Source organism: Stegostoma tigrinum, chromosome 2, assembly GCF_030684315.1.
Source record: "Stegostoma tigrinum isolate sSteTig4 chromosome 2, sSteTig4.hap1, whole genome shotgun sequence".
Classification (NCBI taxonomy): Eukaryota; Metazoa; Chordata; class Chondrichthyes; order Orectolobiformes; family Stegostomatidae; genus Stegostoma; species Stegostoma tigrinum.
In genome coordinates this window covers 122,809,184-122,828,891 of record NC_081355.1, presented here as the reverse complement: position 1 = coordinate 122,828,891, position 19,708 = coordinate 122,809,184, and the positions used below count along the sequence as shown (strand labels likewise).

At 40.0% G+C, this 19,708-nt stretch overlaps 1 protein-coding gene across 1 annotated transcript in view; it reads right to left on the bottom strand.

Moving 5' to 3' along the window:
• Positions 1–781: 781 nt before the first annotated feature.
• gad2 (glutamate decarboxylase 2) overlaps positions 782–19,708 on the bottom strand; it is a 132,803-nt gene continuing 113,876 nt past the window's right edge. Inside the window, exons 14-16 of the mRNA XM_048559863.2 lie at positions 17,575–17,682; positions 16,340–16,429; positions 782–5,455 (exon numbers count right to left, since the gene is read on the bottom strand). Coding sequence (XP_048415820.1) covers positions 5,282–5,455; positions 16,340–16,429; positions 17,575–17,682 — 372 coding nt within the window. The 3' untranslated portion in view covers positions 782–5,281. The remainder of the gene's footprint in view (positions 5,456–16,339; positions 16,430–17,574; positions 17,683–19,708) is intronic.

Here is a 19,708-nt window from a genome sequence, read left to right as displayed (position 1 = left end):
ACTACAGGATATTGAAACAGATAGGAGATAACAAGGTGTAGAGCTAGTTCCTTTAGCCATTACTTAATATCTCAAGTGAATGAACTGGTTGAAGACTGGACACTTTGATGCTTGTAACCTCAGGAGGTGGCTGAGATGGATCATTCACTTGTCACTTCTAGCTGAAGCTTGTTGCAAATACTTCAGCCTTATCTTTTATACCGTTGTGCTGGACACCCATATCATTGAGGACAGAGGATTTGTGAATCCGCTCCTCCTATTGTCCACCACCCTTCATGGATGAATGTGGCAACACTTAGATCTGGTCCATTGGTTGTGGGATCATTTAGCTGTGTCTATCATACGTTGCTGACACTACTTGGCATGCACATAGTCATGTGGGTCAGCAAGCCAATGGCCCTGGCCCTCGGTTATGTATTCATTTCAATTACAAGACAGAAAATCAGGATTTCCAAAACTGTTCCCCAGGTGCATGTTGATTCTTGGCAGGAGATAATACATGCTTTTTTTGCAGTTAAACTCACTCAAGCAACAGGAGTTCATTTGTGTATTATGATCACTTAATGACAAGAAAGTTGAATATTTGTTTAAAGACTTGTCTATGTTAACTTTGGATACAAACTCATCCAAAATTTCCAACATTTGATATTACACATTCTTCATTTTTTGGCCTTCTAGGTCTGTGAAATCAATCTGCTGTAACATGCAATTTGTTTTTCCATTTATCAACCTCAGCATGATCAATTTCATTTTCTGAAAAAAAAAAAAGCAGACAAAGTAGTAAACACTAAAGTTCTTTATTACAGGTCAAACTGCCTGTAGCTGGCTGGATATACAACAAGCATCTTAACAGGAAAGACACAGGACAGTGTTTACTATTCAGATTCCAAAACACAGTTCCATATTGGAAAGAATGCTGCAAAGTATATATTAGATGCAAGAAAATCACTTCACAATTTTTTTTTGACATCACATATTTTGACTCTGTCGATCCTGCTAAATAAATGGAATGCATATCCTAGCCTGTTAAATGGACATGACTAAGACAGTTACACAGTTTGTCCAGTCAGTGGTCTTCCCCAACCCAACACATACTAATTCACATTAGATCTTGATAAGCTAAAGTTTTAACTTTAAATAGAATGGTCAATTAGGTAATGTTTCAGCAACATGCAATGCCCGAGGTGACAATGACCCAAGTAAAATTTCACAGATTGTTAGTGCAACAATGGGAAAATAATTTTAGCAAAACTCTTCATGTATTATCTGGTGTACAAATGAGTCACCTTTTATCTAAGTTAGGCATCAGCAAGTCCAACTATGACCACTGTGGACTTTTAGTTACCTTTCTGAATTCATCTTATTTAGAGCAGTGATTTGGTCATTACTGGCAATGTTAGAATCATTATATGTGTGTAAGATCACAAGATTATTACAGGTAAGGAAGGCCAGTTGACCTATCTTGATTCATCCACCTAGACATGCTAATCGCCCAATGTTGTATATCAAACTTGGTCTTCAATATTTTCATGGATTTTGTCTCAACCAGGCCTATGTGGAAATGTATTGCACCCATTAATCACACTTTTTTGAACAACTATCTCCTTACATCAGGTTTAAAATTAACTAATATCATTTGACCTTAAGTCTCTTTCTTTTATTACCCCAACATAAAACAATATTTTGTATTAAATGCTCATACCCTGAAATATTTTACTTATCTTCATAAGATTACCACTCCAATAGCTCCAAATTTTGCTGAGTACCTACAGTCTTACCCAATAATTTAGAAGCTGTTACATCAGTCTTGCTACTCTTCTCAGTACAGCCTCCTATGCTGGAATATTACTTTAATTTCACAGTCACTAGAACAGAATACAGTACCCAAACTATAACCTGGCCAGAAGATGATGCAGTTTCATCACCACCTCGTCTGATTGATAGTCTACGTTTTGACTATGGAGTTCAGTTTCTGATTGGAAATGAGATTGCTGCTCTGCACCGGATAGACATGTTTAACAGAATTATTCAGATTCCTGGGTATTGTTCAGCTTAATGCTCCACTCCTTTTTATACAGCTTGCGGAATTTAATTATATTCCATTATGAGCAACATTGAACATGCTTCTGCATTAATCTCATCTACCGTTGTTCTGTCCAGTTACATACCTTTGCCCAAGTTATTTTGTAATTTCTGAAATACCTCTTCCCTAAGGTTTTCGGGTAGATCTCTAGCTTAGGTTGTGGGTGTTGATGTTGGTTGGCTTGTTGAGCTGTTTTTTTTGTTTTTCAGATGTTTTGTTACTAAGTGTGATAACGAAATGTCTGTGAAACAACAAACCAGCTCGATAAGCCAAGCAACCTCAATACCTCTTCCACTGACACTAACCGATTTAGTATGATGCCACGTGCCAATTTGACCACTTTGAGCTTGCATGTCCATATCATTTATGAACATCAATTTTATCATGATAATGCTTTTCACTGTCTTCAGGAGCCAATGCTGTAATGTAACTGGGTATCGTTGATGTTTAGAGACATTTGGGTTTACTTGTACAAGAATTCAGAAAGTTAACATGTTGTTATAACAAATACTTTGGAAGGCAAATAGCATATTGACTTTTACTGCAAGGGCACTGACGTAAAAGAACAATGAAGTGTTGTTGTAATTATATAGGGCTGTAATACTGTGTACAGTTTTAGTTGCCATATTGAGGGAAGGATATATTTACCTTGGAGATCTTACAAGAAAGATTCACTAGACTGGGACCTAGACTGAGATGGTTGTCCTAGAAAGAGAGGTGATATCATTGATACAAACAAGATTCAGAAGGGGCTTGAACGGGAGATGCTGAGAGTTTGTTTCCCCTGCTTGGGAAATCCAGAACTTGGGACACAGTTTTTGGAAAAGAGTTCAATGGTTTGGGACTGTGATAAGAAGAAAAATTTATACTCTGAGGCCTGTGAAATTTTGGAATTCTCTATTCCAGAATGTTGTGTACATGTCATCATTGAATATATAGAAGGCTATGATGGATAGAATTTGATATCACAGTGAGTCAAGTGACATGGGGAGCAAGCAGGAAAGTGGAGGTGAGGCCGAACACCAATCATGACCTTACTGAATGACAGAGCAAGCCCTAGGGGCTACTCCTGCTCATATTTTGTACAGTTGTACATGCTCTTATGCTCTTTATGTGGAGGATCACTGAGCACATTTTTCTTTAAAAAATGTATTCACTGAAGAGATTTGTGTAACTAGTTTCTGATAATCTAAGTAGCTTAATATATGGTTCACACAGGATGAGCTACTTGTTTTTCACTATAAAGGGATGTCTTACTGCCAATCATTTAGCATGCATACTGTAAACTAATTAAGTGTTATTTGCCAATGTTGGAGGAATAAGTATTTATTTAACTGATGCATCAGAAAAGTATCACATGAATAGAATATCACACAAATGATAAATATACCCATGAAAATGACATGGAAATGTAGACACAAGGAGCAGGAGTTGGCCAGTTGCCCTTGAACCTGATCTGCCATTCATGTCTGGTCCTCTATTTCAATGCCATGTTGCCACTTCTTCCTCATGCCCCTTGATTCCCTTAAAATTGGTCTATCATTTTAAAATTTAATACAGTAAGTACTGTATACACTCAATGTAGTAGCTGACATCACAAGACTAATGATATCCATTTGTGACGTGGACTTGTTTCACATGTCTGAGCAAAAGTCTACTTTAACAGGATGGGCAAAGCTGAGCTTTTAAAAACTAATATTGCTAAATACTTTAATTTTAATTACAATCAGATATATTTCACCAGAATCTACATAGATTAATGTAAATTCCTTCCAATGAAAAACCAAGTAGCTCTTAAATAACTTCACAGTCCTTGCTTCCGTGAGAGAGACTATTCCAAGTGCCAGTTACTCTTGGTATGAAAATGGAATTATTTGGCTTTAATGTTAAGTTTTCCCTCTGTCATGTTTAACATATGGAGCCTTTTACAGTACACTATAAAACTCAAGGACAGTTTGATTATATTATCAGGAGAGACCTGACTGGAGTCTGATGGATCTATCAGTATCTTTCTTAAAAAAATATGCCTTCACATTGACTGCATGAGTGATAGCCAACTCATGTGAGAATATCCTTTCAGTATTCACACATCTGCTACATCAGTATGCTTTGACTGATTAGTTGCACAGCACATTTTATGTTAGCGCTAGAGGCAAGGCCTTCTCATCGACAACACTTAAAGATATTCTGGCTTATAAGATTTAATGCAAATTTGAGTATGTTGGGCGTGAAGAACCATATCGGAGTTTTAACTCAAACTTCCTGTTACCAAATCTAAATATACCATGTGTGGTAACAATATACTACAGTACATTAAAACACTATTATTCAACACAGTACAGTTTGATTCTAAAGTGCACAGCCTCAATCTGAGGTGAACTAGACATTACTCAAACTTCTACAAAGGAAACACTTTCACAGACACTGAACACCATCCAGTTGTCGACAGAGTTGTCAATTGTCATTTCTTTATAGCATGAAGAGCAACATCACTGGTATACATTGCATGTGTAAACTCCTGGTCTGAAGATTTCAAACACTAACTTTCAATTTCAAGTATGGCAACCAAAATTATGAAAACATTTTTTCCCTCTATCAAAATAAATATAGAATATCTGAAGTTGACACTTTAATGCAGAGCCAAAATAATAATGATTTCACAAATCTGAAGGACAGATCTTTTAAACAATTTTTCTGGCATCTAGTTGAAGAGGCTAAATTAATGAACTAAATTTCCATTATTGACTATTTTCTAGGCTGCATAAAATTGCAAAAATCTGCAGCTTTTGAAGCCAAAAAAAGCTTTGCTGATAAAGGTCTTCATAAGTAACGACAGAAATGTTGTGAATTTTTGGTGTGTAACATCTGCTTGGAGTGGGGCTGTCACAGAACCATAACAAAATATCTAAAGTGTTCTATTTACTGTTAATACATCATTTCAGCACTTAATGCTTCAGGATAATTTGTTTCAAATGCGACAGGCTGTAAATGACTCATACCTTTTAAAACTTCAGAAAATGTTTAATTGCATTAAATAACATCTAATCTCCGTAATTTCACACAGGGAGTCTTCAGCTCCAGTGCCTGTAGACAGGGTGAATGTCACACCAGACTAGTTTGGGGGAGATAAACAATGAAATACATTCACACAATAGCAACATTTCCATTGTTTTAGGGCAGACATCTTGAACCTTGTAGTCACAGGTCCTGTCCAAGTCGCTCTATTTCCTCAATGAGGAAATCGATGTCCTCTTGTGTAGCTGCTGGGTTTGAGATGACCATGCGGAAGAAATTAACTTTGTCACCTTGCGGCTGATAACTTACCATTGTGGTTCCAAATGACATCATTCTAGTTTTAATCTGTGGAGCCACCTAAAACAGGAAAGAACAATTTAAGATCTGCTTCTTTATTAGCAGTGGTAATAAATTTGTCATTTCAATATTTGGGTGGGAATGGATTGCACATACAGAACATATCTGAGTTTCTCAGCTGTTCACTCATTGGCTACTATTCATCTATTACCATCAAAACAATATAACTCAATCAATCATAAGATAACAAGGTGTCGAGCTGGATGAACACAGCAGGCCAAGCAGCATCAGAGGAGCAGGAAGGCTGACGTTTCGGGCCTAGACCCTTCCCATTCCTCGGATGCTGCTTGGCCTGCTGTGTTCATCCAGCTCTACACCTTGTTATCTCAGATTCTCCTGCAGTTCCTACTATCTCAATCTATCAATCTATCAGTTGGTTTATCACAATTAAGTAGCCCATGCTGTTGTCTCATGGTTAGTGTGTCATTATACATTTAGGGTCTTGCTTACGATATCAATACCTCGTTATAGCATGGGACCTGAAGTTATAAAGATCTCATGCTTGATCTCATCTTGGATGACTTGAAGCATGAAAATCTAGTGGAAACACGCTCCCTTGTTGTAACCTAATAGCTTGATATTAGCCCTGACACCTATCTGTCTGAAGTGTGTAATGTTTCTACATAATAGTTAGTTACAATAAACATCTGTTGGATTCTTCAATGTCACAATATCCATGTTCAGTTTATGTCAAGGACGATAATATAACTGTTGCTACATCAGGTAGAACACCCTGTTAGAAATAAACACACACAATGATAGCTGCAGTAACCATCTTAAAAATAATCTATTACTTGTTTGGCAAATGTTTGGAAAATAAGTTGAAAACTAACTCGACAAAAGCACTGGATAACAAAGAATTTGAACAAAGGGAGAGTCGGTCACTCTGAAGCAACAACAATTTTTGTGAGTACAGATAGATGTGCAGATTTGTAGTAGAGCATTGATTGCCAAGAAAAAACAGTTTATTTTGACCAGACCATAAGTTCTTTCACAATAAAATAAATTTCTATGATTGTTTCACCTAAAAAAAAGCTGATGTCTACTTTTGAACTGAGACACAAAGCCAGTTGTAATGCAATATAGAAACCTAGAATACTTCGTTCCTGACAGTAGATACATAAGTAACAGTCTCTTATGACACTAGCTGCTAAGTCTTTGTTATGAAGGGAGAAGCAGTTTTCATTTCCACTACCTCAAAGTCAGGATATTGAACTTAAATGTTTTTAAGGCTGAATCACAGGTAGCAGAAACCTCATTGTGGATTGGGCATCCAGTAACACCGTTATTGAATTAGAGCTGTTCAAACAATGTTTGCAGCTCTATTTTATTGACAAAATTATAGAAAGATTCTGAGAAAAAGAGCTCTAAAAATTTTGCTTGACATTGGCCATGTGAAGATTGACTGAATTATCACACCTGATCTTTCTATGGACAAGCAGAAAGATCCAAAAAAAATCTGGATGTATGTAGGAATTAACTACAGGACTAACAGGCTCCAATTCATGTCAAATAAACAGCAAATCCATAACTTATTGAGCAGTTCTTCAGACACTGCAGGAACAAAGGGCATATGTGTGATTTTTCTAAAGAGCAAGCACCGGAGAGACTCAATGCACTCGTCGTCACTTCTACACCAATAAAAGCCTTTAGGAAGGATTCTTTGGGAAAGACAAAAGCGCCATTCTAATGACATACTATTTGAGGATGAACACAATGAAGCCATAGCGACGGACCAACAATAATTACATGCATTAGGTGAAGTTAACACTATTACGATAGTCAGCAAATGCGCCTAACCAACAAAATCGATAACAGATTTGTTTGTTGCACCTAGCCAAAAGCTGTTGGGCTTTTCTTGATACTTGTAAAACATCTGACACAAAGGACATTGGACAATTATGTTCAGGAATTCTAGTTCCAAAGGTCAAGTCAAGCCTCAGAAGAAAACACAGGTGACCAAAAGACGGGTCAATATTGGCAACAAGGAAAATTTTAACAAAATGCACAAATGCAAGCACATCATTCAGGTTTAGAGTCACCAAGTTAATTTCAGAAGATTACTAAGTTTTCCACATCGTAAATCTCACACAGCATGTTAATGGTGTAATGTGGTCAGAAATGTTTACAACCATTAATGTCATATATTTGGAAAGGGCAGGACAGCACACAAGGGCTAAAATGCACATGGAAGCTAGTTCCATGATATTACCATGAAGTGTCCTGAAAGACATGGAACTCAGCAAGTGGTGATCCATGGAACAGCCTACAAGAGACCATCACAGATTGTACAGTAGACACTAATTTAGTGCATTGACACTGGAAACAGCCTTCTCTGTTGTAACCTAATATCAGCCCAGGCATTTATGTTTGTACATAATAGTTCGTTGTAATACATTTCTGTCAGATTTTTTTAATACAAGAATATCCAGACCTAGTTTCTTATGCTGCAGGAAATAGCATAAGCTTTGCCACATCAGGTAATACATTCTGTTAAAGGCAAACACACCGCCCCAGAGTACAAATAGATTCAGGTCTCTTAGAAGTTAAAGAATGAGGAACCTTGGACAATGTTAATATTTGTAGGTTATTCCCAACACAAAAGGTTTGGAAACATCACAGTAAAACAAAGCCTAGGGTGTAGAAGAGAGGAAAACACATGAGTATTTTAAAAGTATTTGGGCAGCATGGTGACTCAATGGTTAGCACTGCAGCTTCACAGTGCCAGGGACTTGGGGCGACTGTCTGTGTGGAGCTTGCATATTCTCCCCATATAATAAAATGTGAGGCTGGATGAACACAGCAGGCCAAGCAATGTGCTCCTGAGATGCTGCTTGGCCTGCTGTGTTCATCCAGCCTCACATTTTATTATCTTGGAATCTCCAGCATCTGCAGTTCCCATTATCTCTGATATTCTCCCCATGTCCGTTTGGATTTCCTCCGGGTGCTCCGGTTTCCTCCCACAGTTCAAAGATATGCAGGCTAGGTGGATTGGCCATGCTAAATTGCCCGTAGTGTTCAGGGATGTATGAGTTATAGGGGGATGGGTCTGGGTGGGATGCTTCAAGGGGCGGTTTGGACTTGTTTGGCCGAAGGGCCTGTTTCCACACTGTAGGGAATCTAATCTAATCTAATTTAATCAAAACGTGTACAACCTACAATATTGAAAGTGCATGAATAGGAAGCAGAAATGTGGCAAAGAGATCATGAAAACTCCAGGGCATGTTAGATTAACAAAGAAAACGAAGATGACAGTGGAAGGACAAATAGTGCTAACTAGGTCATCTTAAATTCCTTTTGTCAGTAAATCAACATTATACATTATGACATATGGAGAAAGATAGAAGCAAAGCTTAAATATGAAGCTCAAGGTCAAAGATAGGATCAGCTCCAGGAAGATGACACAGGGAAGTTACATTTATAAAGCTAATTTATGTAAATGTTTATGAGCGTTGTACATCTCGAATTGTAATATGTAAGCAATGATAGAATTGCAGAAAGGAGTACCATTCAGAAGAAGGATAATTTATCTTAAAATGAAAACTTGGATTGTTTAACATAGAACATAGAACATAGAACAGTACAGCACAGAACAGGCCCTTCAGCCCACAATGTTGCGCCGACCATTGATCCTCATGTATGCACCCTCAAATTTCTGTGACCATATACATGTCCAGCAGTCTCTTAAATGACCCCAATGACCTTGCTTCCACAACTGCTGCTGGCAACGCATTCCATGCTCTCACAACTCTCTGCATAAAGAACCTGCCTCTGACATCCCCTCTATACTTTCCACCAACCAGCTTAAAACTATGACCCCTCGTGCTAGCCATTTCTGCCCTGGGAAATAGTCTCTGGCTATCAACTCTATCTATGCCTCTCATTATCTTGTATACCTCAATTAGGTCCCCTCTCCTCCTCCTTTTCTCCAATGAAAAGAGACCGAGCTCAGTCAACCTCTCTTCATAAGATAAGCCCTCCAGTCCAGGCAGCATCCTGGTAAACCTCCTCTGAACCCTCTCCAAAGCATCCACATCTTTCCTATAATAGGGCGCCCAGAACTGGACGCAGTATTCCAAGTGCGGTCTAACCAAAGTTTTATAGAGCTGCAACAAGATCTCACGACTCTTAAACTCAATCCCCCTGTTAATGAAAGCCAAAACACCATATGCTTTCTTAACAACCCTGTCCACTTCGGTGGCCATTTTAAGGGATCTATGTATCTGCACACCAAGATCCCTCTGTTCCTCCACGCTGCCAAGAATCCTATCCTTAATCCTGTACTCAGCTTTCAAATTTGACCTTCCAAAATGCATCACCTCGCATTTATCCAGGTTGAACTCCATCTGCCACCTCTCAGCCCATCTCTGCATCCTGTCAATGTCCCGCTGCAGCCTACAACAGCCCTCTACACTGTCAACGACACCTCCGACCTTTGTGTCGTCTGCAAACTTGCTGACCCATCCTTCAATCCCCTCATCCAAGTCATTAATAAAAATTACAAACAGTAGAGGCCCAAGGATAGAGCCCTGTGGAACCCCACTCACCACTGACTTCCAGGCAGAATATTTTCCTTCCAAATCTTTAACATGAATCTATATGGAAATGTTTGTCCATTTACGGAATTCTACCTCTTTGCAGAGGCATAATGTTTTTTATTCTAGTCCAAAATTTAATGAGATTAAATTTACCCAAAATGGCTCGTTACCCTTGAAATAATGTTGCTGGTAAGACTGATGTACACTGATATGATAAAGAAAGAAAATAAAGATTTGGATTTATATAACACTTTTCGGCATTTTAGGATGCACAAAGTATTTTACATGGAATATTGGAATATAGGAAGTAGGAATGGAAGTAGCCCAATAGGTTTTTCAAGATAACAAAGTGTGGGGCTGGATGAACACAGCAGGCCAAGCAGCATCTTAGGAGCCTAGATGCTGCTTGGCCTGCTGTGTTCATCCAGCCCCACACTTTGGTATCTTAGCTTTTCCAGCATCTGCAGTTCTCATTATCTTTGATCACATTAGGTTTTTCACATGTGTTTACTCTGCCATTTAATGAGATCATGGCTGATCTTCCACTTCAAAGCATTTTCTTTGATGACTTTACTGTCTAGAAATCTGTTGATTTCAGTCTTTGCCACATTCACTGACTGGGTTTAAAAACTCTTAAAATGAAAAGAATTCTAAAAATTCACCAAGCTCTGAATGAAAAATAATTCTTCTCAGCTCAGTCTGAAATGGTCTGCTCCTTTTTCTGAAACTATATCCCCTGGTTATAGACCCCTGTCCAAGAGAAACAGTCTTCCTCCATCCATCCTGTCAAGCCCGGTAAGGATTTTGTGTATTTGAATAAGATCACCTTACACTGTTCAAAATTCTGCAGAATACAGACCCAGTTTCCTCAATCCCTCCTTAAGACAATTCTGGGAAACAGCTGGTTGAAATCTAATTGCGTTGCCTGTGTAGCAGGTATATCCTTTCTGATGTATGGAGGTCAGAATTATACATTATATACCCAGATGTGGTTACACCAAGGCTAGTAATTGTAGCAGAATAACAAAGTGTGAAACAGGATGAACACAGCAGGCCAAGCAGCATCTCAGGAGCACAAAAGCTGATGTTTCGGGCCTAGACCCTTCATCAGAGACTCTCTGATGAAGGGTCTAGGCCTGAAACATCAGCTTTTGTGCTCCTGAGATGCTGCTTGGCCTGCTGTGTTCATTCAGCTTCACGCTTTGTTATCTTGGATTCTCCAGCATCTGCAGTTCCCATTATTTCTAGTAATTGTAGCAAAATGTCTTGTCTCAGATGATAGTGTTGTAAAGTTGTAGAGTTGTACAACATGGAAATGGACCCTTTGATCCAACTCTTCCATGCTGACCAGATATCTGCAATTAATTTAGTCCCATTTGCCAGCATTTGACCCATATCCCTCTAAATCCTTATACAACAATATCAATCTAGTGCCAAACTCAAGCAAACCAGATTGGTAGACACTGTCAAAATTCCAGATTTTCTTGATCGTTGAGATTTTACTTTTGAGATAGGGAGTGGACAACTGGTGAAAATGGTGATGGATAATAATGGTGGCAATAATAATGTTAAACACTACAGATACGGTAAATCTCTTATTATCTGGCACCTATGGGACTGCTGATTGATCCAATATTCTGGATAATCAAAAAGTCTGCATAATCAAAAACACATGCTAAGTAATAGAAATGTAATGCGGGGGGATACACAATACTGTTATACTTTATTTACAGCATAAAACACTTGAATAATAAAGCAAGTTTGCCTTAAAGCTTACTGGCAGAGAGCCTTCTCATTTGCATTCTCAACTGACTAGAACATAGAACATAGAACATTACAGCACAGTACAGGCCCTTCGGCCCTCGATGTTGTGCCGACCTGTCATACCGATCTTAAGCCCATCTAACCTACACTATTCCACGTATGTCCATATTCTTGTACAATGACGACTTAAATGTACCTAAAGTTGGCGAATCTACTACCATTGCAGGCAAAGCATTCCATTCCCTTACTACTCTCTGAGTAAAGAAACTACCTCTGACATCTGTCCTATATCTTTCTCCTCTTAATTTAAAGCTATGCCCCCTTGTGCTCGCCGTCACCATCTTAGGAAAAAGGCTCTCCCTATCCACCCTATCTAACCCTCTGATTATTTTATATGTTTCAATTAAGTCACCTCTCAACCTTCTTCTCTCTAATGAAAACAGCCTCAAGTCCCTCAGCCTTTCCTCATAAGACCTTCCCTCCATACCAGGCAACATCCTAGTAAATCTCCTCTGCACCCTTTCCAAAGCTTCCACATCCTTCTTATAATGCGGTGACCAGAACTGTACACAATACTCCAAGTGCGGCCGCACCAGAGTTTTGTACAGCTTCACCATAACCTCTTGGTTCCAGAACTCGATCCCTCTGTTAATAAAAGCTAAAACACTGTATGCCTTCTTAACAGCCCTGTCAACCTGGCTGGCAACTTTCAAAGATCTGTGTACATGGACATCGAGATCTCTCTGCTCATCTACACTACTAAGAATCTTACCATTAGCCCAGTACTTTGCCTTCCGGTTACTCCTACCAAAGTGCATCTCCTCACACTTGTCTGCATTAAACTCCATTTGCCAACTCTCAGCCCAGCTCTGCAGCTTATCTATGTCTCTCTGCAACCTACAGCATCCTTCGTCACTATCCACAACACCACCGACCTTAGTGTCGTCTGCAAATTTACTAACCCATCCTTCTATGCCCTCATCCAGGTCATTTATAAAAATGACAAACAGCAGTGGACCCTACACCGACCTTTGCGGTACACCACTAGTAACTGGTCTCCAGGATGAACATTTCCCATCAACTACCACCCTCTGTCTTCTTTCAGCAAGCCAATTTCCGATCCAAACTGCTATATCTCCCACAATTCCATTCCTCCACATTTTGTACAATAGCCTATTGTGGAGAACCTTATTGAACGCCTTGCTGAAATCCATATACACCACATCAACCGGTTTACTCTCATCTACTTGTTTGGTCACCTTCTCAAAGGGAGATATTGCGGTATTTGACTCGAAATTGACTCGAAATTGAATCAACTGTTGATATTTCATATGGCCATTCAATTGAGAAGATAGTATATTTACTATAATATTTACTATTAAATAAATTTAAAAGAAATTATAATATTTGGACATAATAATACAGTAAACTTCACAATATTTTAGGTATACAATTTTTGCTGGGTTATCAACAGTGCTGATTAAAACAAAATTCGCTGCACTATGCTGGTAAATACAAATATACCACTGGAATAATGCAGACCAAGTTTAGAGAAATTTGATGGGGCGGGCATGTCAGCTACATGTAACTCATGATGATGTAACTAATCATATGTCTCTGATACTAGTGAAGGAGAAGACTCCAATCTAGAATGAGCAAGTGGACTATTTTCACACACTGCATGAAAGAGGTGTATTTGATAATCCGATGTACACAAATGTAAATAAAAGAGTGTTACAGTACATCAAGAGTTGAAGAAACTTACTTAGTGATCAAAAGTAAACAGCCTCAGGGACACTGACATCCACAGCCTGACATACCCTTGACCAGTATCTCAATGTACAGGTGGTTTAAAGCACAAGTTAAAGGCTCTTGAGTCTTGAATTCTTCCTTGGAGGCTCAGTTATGATAGGCAGAAGTGAAGTGATGGACAATATAAGCAAGCTAGCTTCTTGAACCAAGCAGAAATGAATGGAAGTGTCTGAGTGAGTGAGTGTTAGGAGTGTGGCCCCTTGAACAGGAAGACTGTATCCCAAGATTTTCAATAACCGCAAGAGGGCAAATCAGTTGAGTGCCAAACTCCATTCGCAAACTTCTCCGGCATCTGCACGCATGACATTCCTTAGATCAAAATACCATACAGCTCCATTCATTCCTCTCTTACCAGATAGTTCCTCGAATCCCCATTTGAACAGCCAGTGCTGACCTTCACCATCGTCTTTGTGCACTCTCATTGACTCTCCATAACTGAAGTCCTCTTCTCTCCTTGCAGTTTATTGCCTGTTTTTCTCTCCTTGCAGTAGAAGAGAGTGCAGTACAGCAGGGAGGAGAAGGCAGTATGGATTATGGTTCCTGCAATTGCCACTCTGTCAATCATTGGCACTGGAAATGACATCTTGTCTGTAGATGTCAGCAACAATCTACCATGAAAGCCTGAGCCCCTCAAGGCACTGGTACTTACGTTACGGGAGTTGAGACTGTGTTGGGAGTCTCACCCCCTTCAATCTGATAATCTGCACCCATTCCCTTTGTCCTGTGGTGTAGGATGTGGCAGAGGAGTAGACAGATGGTGCTGCTGCTAATGTTACTGTTGCAATTCCAACTGCTGATGATTTTGGTGTTGCTGGTTCACTGGTTTCTCATCAGAAGTACAAGGTAGAGTTCGAGACACTGTTCCCATGTTGTGGTTGAGGATGGAATGGAAACCAAGACAGGTGAACTGACTTCCAAGAAGTTGAAAATCAAGCAAGAAAACAGAGTCTCAGAATAATTAAAACAGTGCTGGAGAAGTGAACAATAGTCATGGGATTTGAAACATTAATTCTGTTCCCCTGCACGCAAATGTTGGCAGAAATGCTGAGTTTCTTCAGCATTGTCTGTTTCTGCTTGAGCTATGCAGTATCCAGAGTATGTTCCTTTTACTCAAGAGAATTGCTGTGAGCACCAGCCTCTCAGCCAGGCAAGGCTGCAACTATTCAGTTTCATATGGCTCAAGGATTCCCAGCCTGTCAGTTTCACTACATGAGCATTTCTCCCTGTTCTCATCTGAGTGACACTCATAAAATCCCTACAGTGTGGAAACAGGCCATATTGCCCAACAAGTCCACACTTCCCCTCTGAAGAGCATCCCACCCTGACTCATTCCCCTACCCCTCCATTTCCCCATGTCTAACTCACCTGGACATTTCAGGCAATTTAGCATGGCCAATCCTCCTACCCTGCACATCTTTGGACTGTGGGAGGAAACCAGAGCACCCCAAGGAAACACACACAGACACAGGGAGAATATGCAAATTCCTTGCAGAGAGTTGCCCGAGGGTGGAATTGAACCCTGGTTCCTGGTGCTGTGAGGCAGCAGTGCTAACCACTGAGCTACCATGCCACCCATATCAGTTTGGTAGTTTACTGTGTGGCTTGCAGCTTGTTGATGGTGGGGCAGGAGTCAGATGGTTGGGGTGGTCTGATCAGGCTGAGGGGCAGTGGGTTTGATGGTCACAGGTTTGATGGGTGGTTGAGGGTATTTGAATCAGGTTGGGGAGATTTCATTGGATATTCAGGTGGTGGTCAGGAGGTGGTGGGGTCATCATGGTTTGGGTCATGGGGCATGCTGAGTCTGTCAGGTGTGATTTGGGGCATAGTTGCTGAGTTGACAGTGGACGGTGATTGAGAGGGAGTCTCAATTATATTGCTCGAACAGGTGTTAGACAAGATATTGAATTATCTAACATTTCCTCAATAAGTATCCGGATGAGCCATTTATATCTGACTAAAGTCTTCTTGTAGGTTCCTGGACAGCAGTAATCCGACCATCAGAAGTTAAACTTCCCATACAATTCCCACATATGACTAATGTTAGAATCTCCATAGTGCCCTGACAAACATCTTTTGGTGATCTCGAATCTGGAAAATTTAAGCAAATGGTAATGCTTGCTAGTCCTGGTTTGCTCTTTTGAAACCTGAGATATTAACATTGTTTCTCTCTCCATAAAGACTGCATGAGCTGCTGTTAACATTTCAGGTTTCCACATCCTCAGTAGTTTGCTTTTGTTACCACTTTATTGATTGTTCTAATTTGCTAGAATGGCCTATGCTGGAGTAGAACATAGAACATAGAACAATACAGCTCAGAACAGGCCCTTCGGCCCTCGATGTTGCGCCGACCTGTGAACTAATCTAAGCCCCTCCCCCTACACTATCCATCATTATCCATATGCTTATCCAAGGACAGTTTAAATGCCCATAATGTGGCTGAGTTAATTACATTGGCAGGCAGGGCATTCCACGCCCTTACCACTCTGAGTAAAGAACCTGCCTCTGACATCTGCCTTAAATCTATCACCCCTCAATTTGCAACTATGCCCCCTCATCCAAGCTGACGTCAACATCCTCGGAAAAAGACTCTCACTGTCCAGCCTATCTAATCCTCTGATCATCTTGTATGTAGACAACAACCTACTGAGAATGCCCCATCCCCTCATTATTACACAGCAGGAATCCAGCTAATTGCCACATCTTATTCATCAATAAATTGGAGCCCTATGTTGAAGTTTTCTTGATACAAGATAAATGTAAACTGACTCACCTTCATGAGCAAACTCCTTCGTTCTTCATTATCTGGTAAGTGACGAATGCTGTGAGGCAGGTACCAGAAGCAGACGTTGGTGTGCTGTGGCTGAACAGTAGAAATAGCAAAAATGATCATTCAGGAACCTGAGACTTAAATTAAGCAAAGAGAGAAGCAAGCACTTAAGTTATTTCTCCAAACATATCAGTAAATTATAAACAAATGTTAAGGCTTTTGGTTGGTATTATTCAGTTTCTTACATACTGTTGCATTGAGAGGTAGTTTTCTCCATATGACTTAGCAAAAGCCCAAACTGCATTTCATTGCACTGCAAATAATAAAGGGGAGAAAATATTTCTACTGATTATTGTTCTGATTTACACATTGATTGTTATTCTGTATCTGAGAAACAAAGGATGAGAAACAGAGGTTTAGATCTGTTGTGCTCTGACTTTTTATCTTAATTCATGCTGAATGCGAATCTGACCCTTGCTCTGTGACTCTTGGTTGGATTGTAACTCAGCTTCTTATGTTTGGCTGTCACTCTCATTGTTGTAATTGATCAGTGCTTTTTTATGAGAGGTTATAGCACAAATTAAGATTCAGTGATGCCGGTGTGTTGTCTCAAGAGGTACTGTTTACACATCTAATGAGCTCACAATTCCTATCGTTCTAAATTGGTATTCCAGTTAACTGTTCGAGGGGGAAACAGTAATTATATCTTTCACTTCAGAGCTGTAGTTGTTCCTGACTTCTAGATCCAACAGTAAGGACACATGACCAATAATGAATGGCGAGTCACTCTTAATTTCGTAAATACTGTCATGCCAATGCCAAAGTATTTGGCTTTGTCTTAGATAAAAACAATTTTTGAATGATAACCTTCTCCTCCCACCTCTTAGAGGTGACCCAGCAGGATCAGAAGGCTGTCAACAGCTCTTTGGAGTCAGAGGTAGTTCAGAGGAAGCAAGCAGATTGCCTAGCTCAGGGGCTACTCAATGAAGTTGACAGTAGCTTGGAGGGATGAGAAACGGCTTAGATTGGGAAAGCAGCTCAGAATACTGACAGCTAGTGCAAAAAATTTACTCTGTTCAGTCAAAATACAACATCACAATTACATGGATTCTATGTGAACAGAATGGAAGCAAACTGTTTTTGAAATATTTGATTTTCATGTTTGATAGGATTTTGCATGTTCTCCATTTGATTTTAACCATTTCATCGTAGCAACTGAAAAATAGATTTAAACGTACTCTTCCATCAAGCACCATTTCGAATCCTTCTCTGTTTCTTATTTTATGGTACAAGTAATCTGAAAGCTCCAAACACTTGTCAATCTGTGCCTCAAATCCCATAGTACCCTATAAGAAAGACAAAAGTTCAGTTTGCCTTTTTCATGGTGCAAACACTTTTTAAATCATCAAGCAACTTTGGAATTTAAATGTACTTTGCTTTTCTTTGTTGGTTCTTTTTGTATCAATGACTATTCACAGTCAAGTGAGGATGAGGCCGATGGCCAGGGAGGATATTTGAGCAGTTCTTGGAATTGGACCAGTCACATTCAGAAAGTGAGTGGCAGAGATTAAAGATAACTCTGTTACACTGTGATTGCTTTTTGCTCACCACTTCCTCAAAGTAATACCATTCAGAATTTCACCAGATGTGGTACCTTAGATTCACTTAACTCCCAGGATCTCTTCCTATTTCCCCTTTGGTCCAGCCTGGAAACTGCTGACAACCTCACAAGGATTTGCCGTCTGAGACACTATTGTGGACACTATTGGGCACAAGCCACCCACAACCACAATCTTCACAAAGTTGCCTCATCGTCAATTATAGTTTCACATTTTCATCTGTGGTCGAATGCTCTGTGCTGTCTTAAGACCATAAGACTGTAAGACATAGGAGCAGAAGTTAGGCCATTCAGTCTATAGAGTCTGATCCACCATTTAATCATGGCTGATAAGTTTCTCAGCCCCATTCTTCTGCTTTCTCCCCATAACCCTTGATTCCCTTGACAGTCAAGAACCTACCTATCACCATCTTAAATATACTCAATGATCTGACCTCCATAGCTTTCTGTGGCAATGAGTTCCATTGATTCACCACCTTCTGGCTGAAGAAGTTTCTCCCTATCTCCATTCTAAAAGGTCCTCTCTTTACTCTAAGGCTGTGCCCTCAGGTCCTAGTCTCTCCCAGCAGTGGAAACATCTTCCCAACATCCACTCTGTCCAGGCTATTCAGCAATCTGTAAGTTTCAATTAGATCTTGCCTCATCCTTCTAAGTTCCATTGAGTATAGATCCAGAGTCCTCAAATGTTCCTCATATTCTAAGCTTTTCATTCCTGGGACCATTCTCATGAACCTCCTCTGAACCTGCTCCAGGGCCAGTATATCTTTACTGAGATATGGGGTCCAAAACTGCGCATAATACTCTAAATGTGGCGTGACCAGAACCGTATAAAGCCTCAGAAATACATCCCTGCTTTTATATTCGAGTCCTCTCAAAATAAATGCCAAAGTTGCATTTGCCTTCCTAACTACTGACTCAACCTGCAAATTTACCTTGAGAAAATTCTGGACTAGAACTCCCAAGTCTCTTTCCTATTCAGACTTCTGAATTTTCTCCCCAATTAGAAAATAGTCCATACCTCTATTCTTCTTACCAAAGTGCATGGCCTCACACTTTCCCACGTTGTACTCCATCTGCCACTTCTTTGCCCACTCTCCTAACCTATGCAAATCCTTCTGGGGCCTTCCTGCATACTCAATACTACCTGTCCCTCCACCCATTTTGGTATCATCTACAAACTTAATCAGAATGCCCACAGTTCGTTCATCTAGACTGTTAATGTATAAAGTGAAAAGTTGTGGTCCAAACACTGACCCTTGTGGATCACTACTTGTCACCAGCTGCCATCCTGAGAAAGACTCCTTTAGCCCCACTCTCTGCTTTCTGCCAGACAGCCAATCTTCTATCCATGCCATTACCTTGCCTTTAACACTGTGGGCCCTTATCTTACGCAGCAGCCTCCTATGTGGCACCTTGTCAAAGGCCTTCTTGAAGTCCAGGTAGATAACATCCATTGGCTCTCCTTGGTCTAACCTGCTCACTACTTCCTCAAATAATCTACCAGATTTGTCAGGCTTGACCTCCCCTTGATGAAACCATGCTGACTTTGTCCTATTTTACCATACACTTCCAAGTATTCAGAAATCTCATTCTTCACAATAGACTCCAAAATCTAACCCCCAAGGTTAGGCTAATCAGCCTGTAATTTTCCATCTTTTGCCTTACTCCCTTTTTAAATAGGGGTGTCACATTAGTGATTTTCCAGTCCTCTGGGACTCTCCCTGACTCTAGTGATTTCTGAAAGATCACCACTA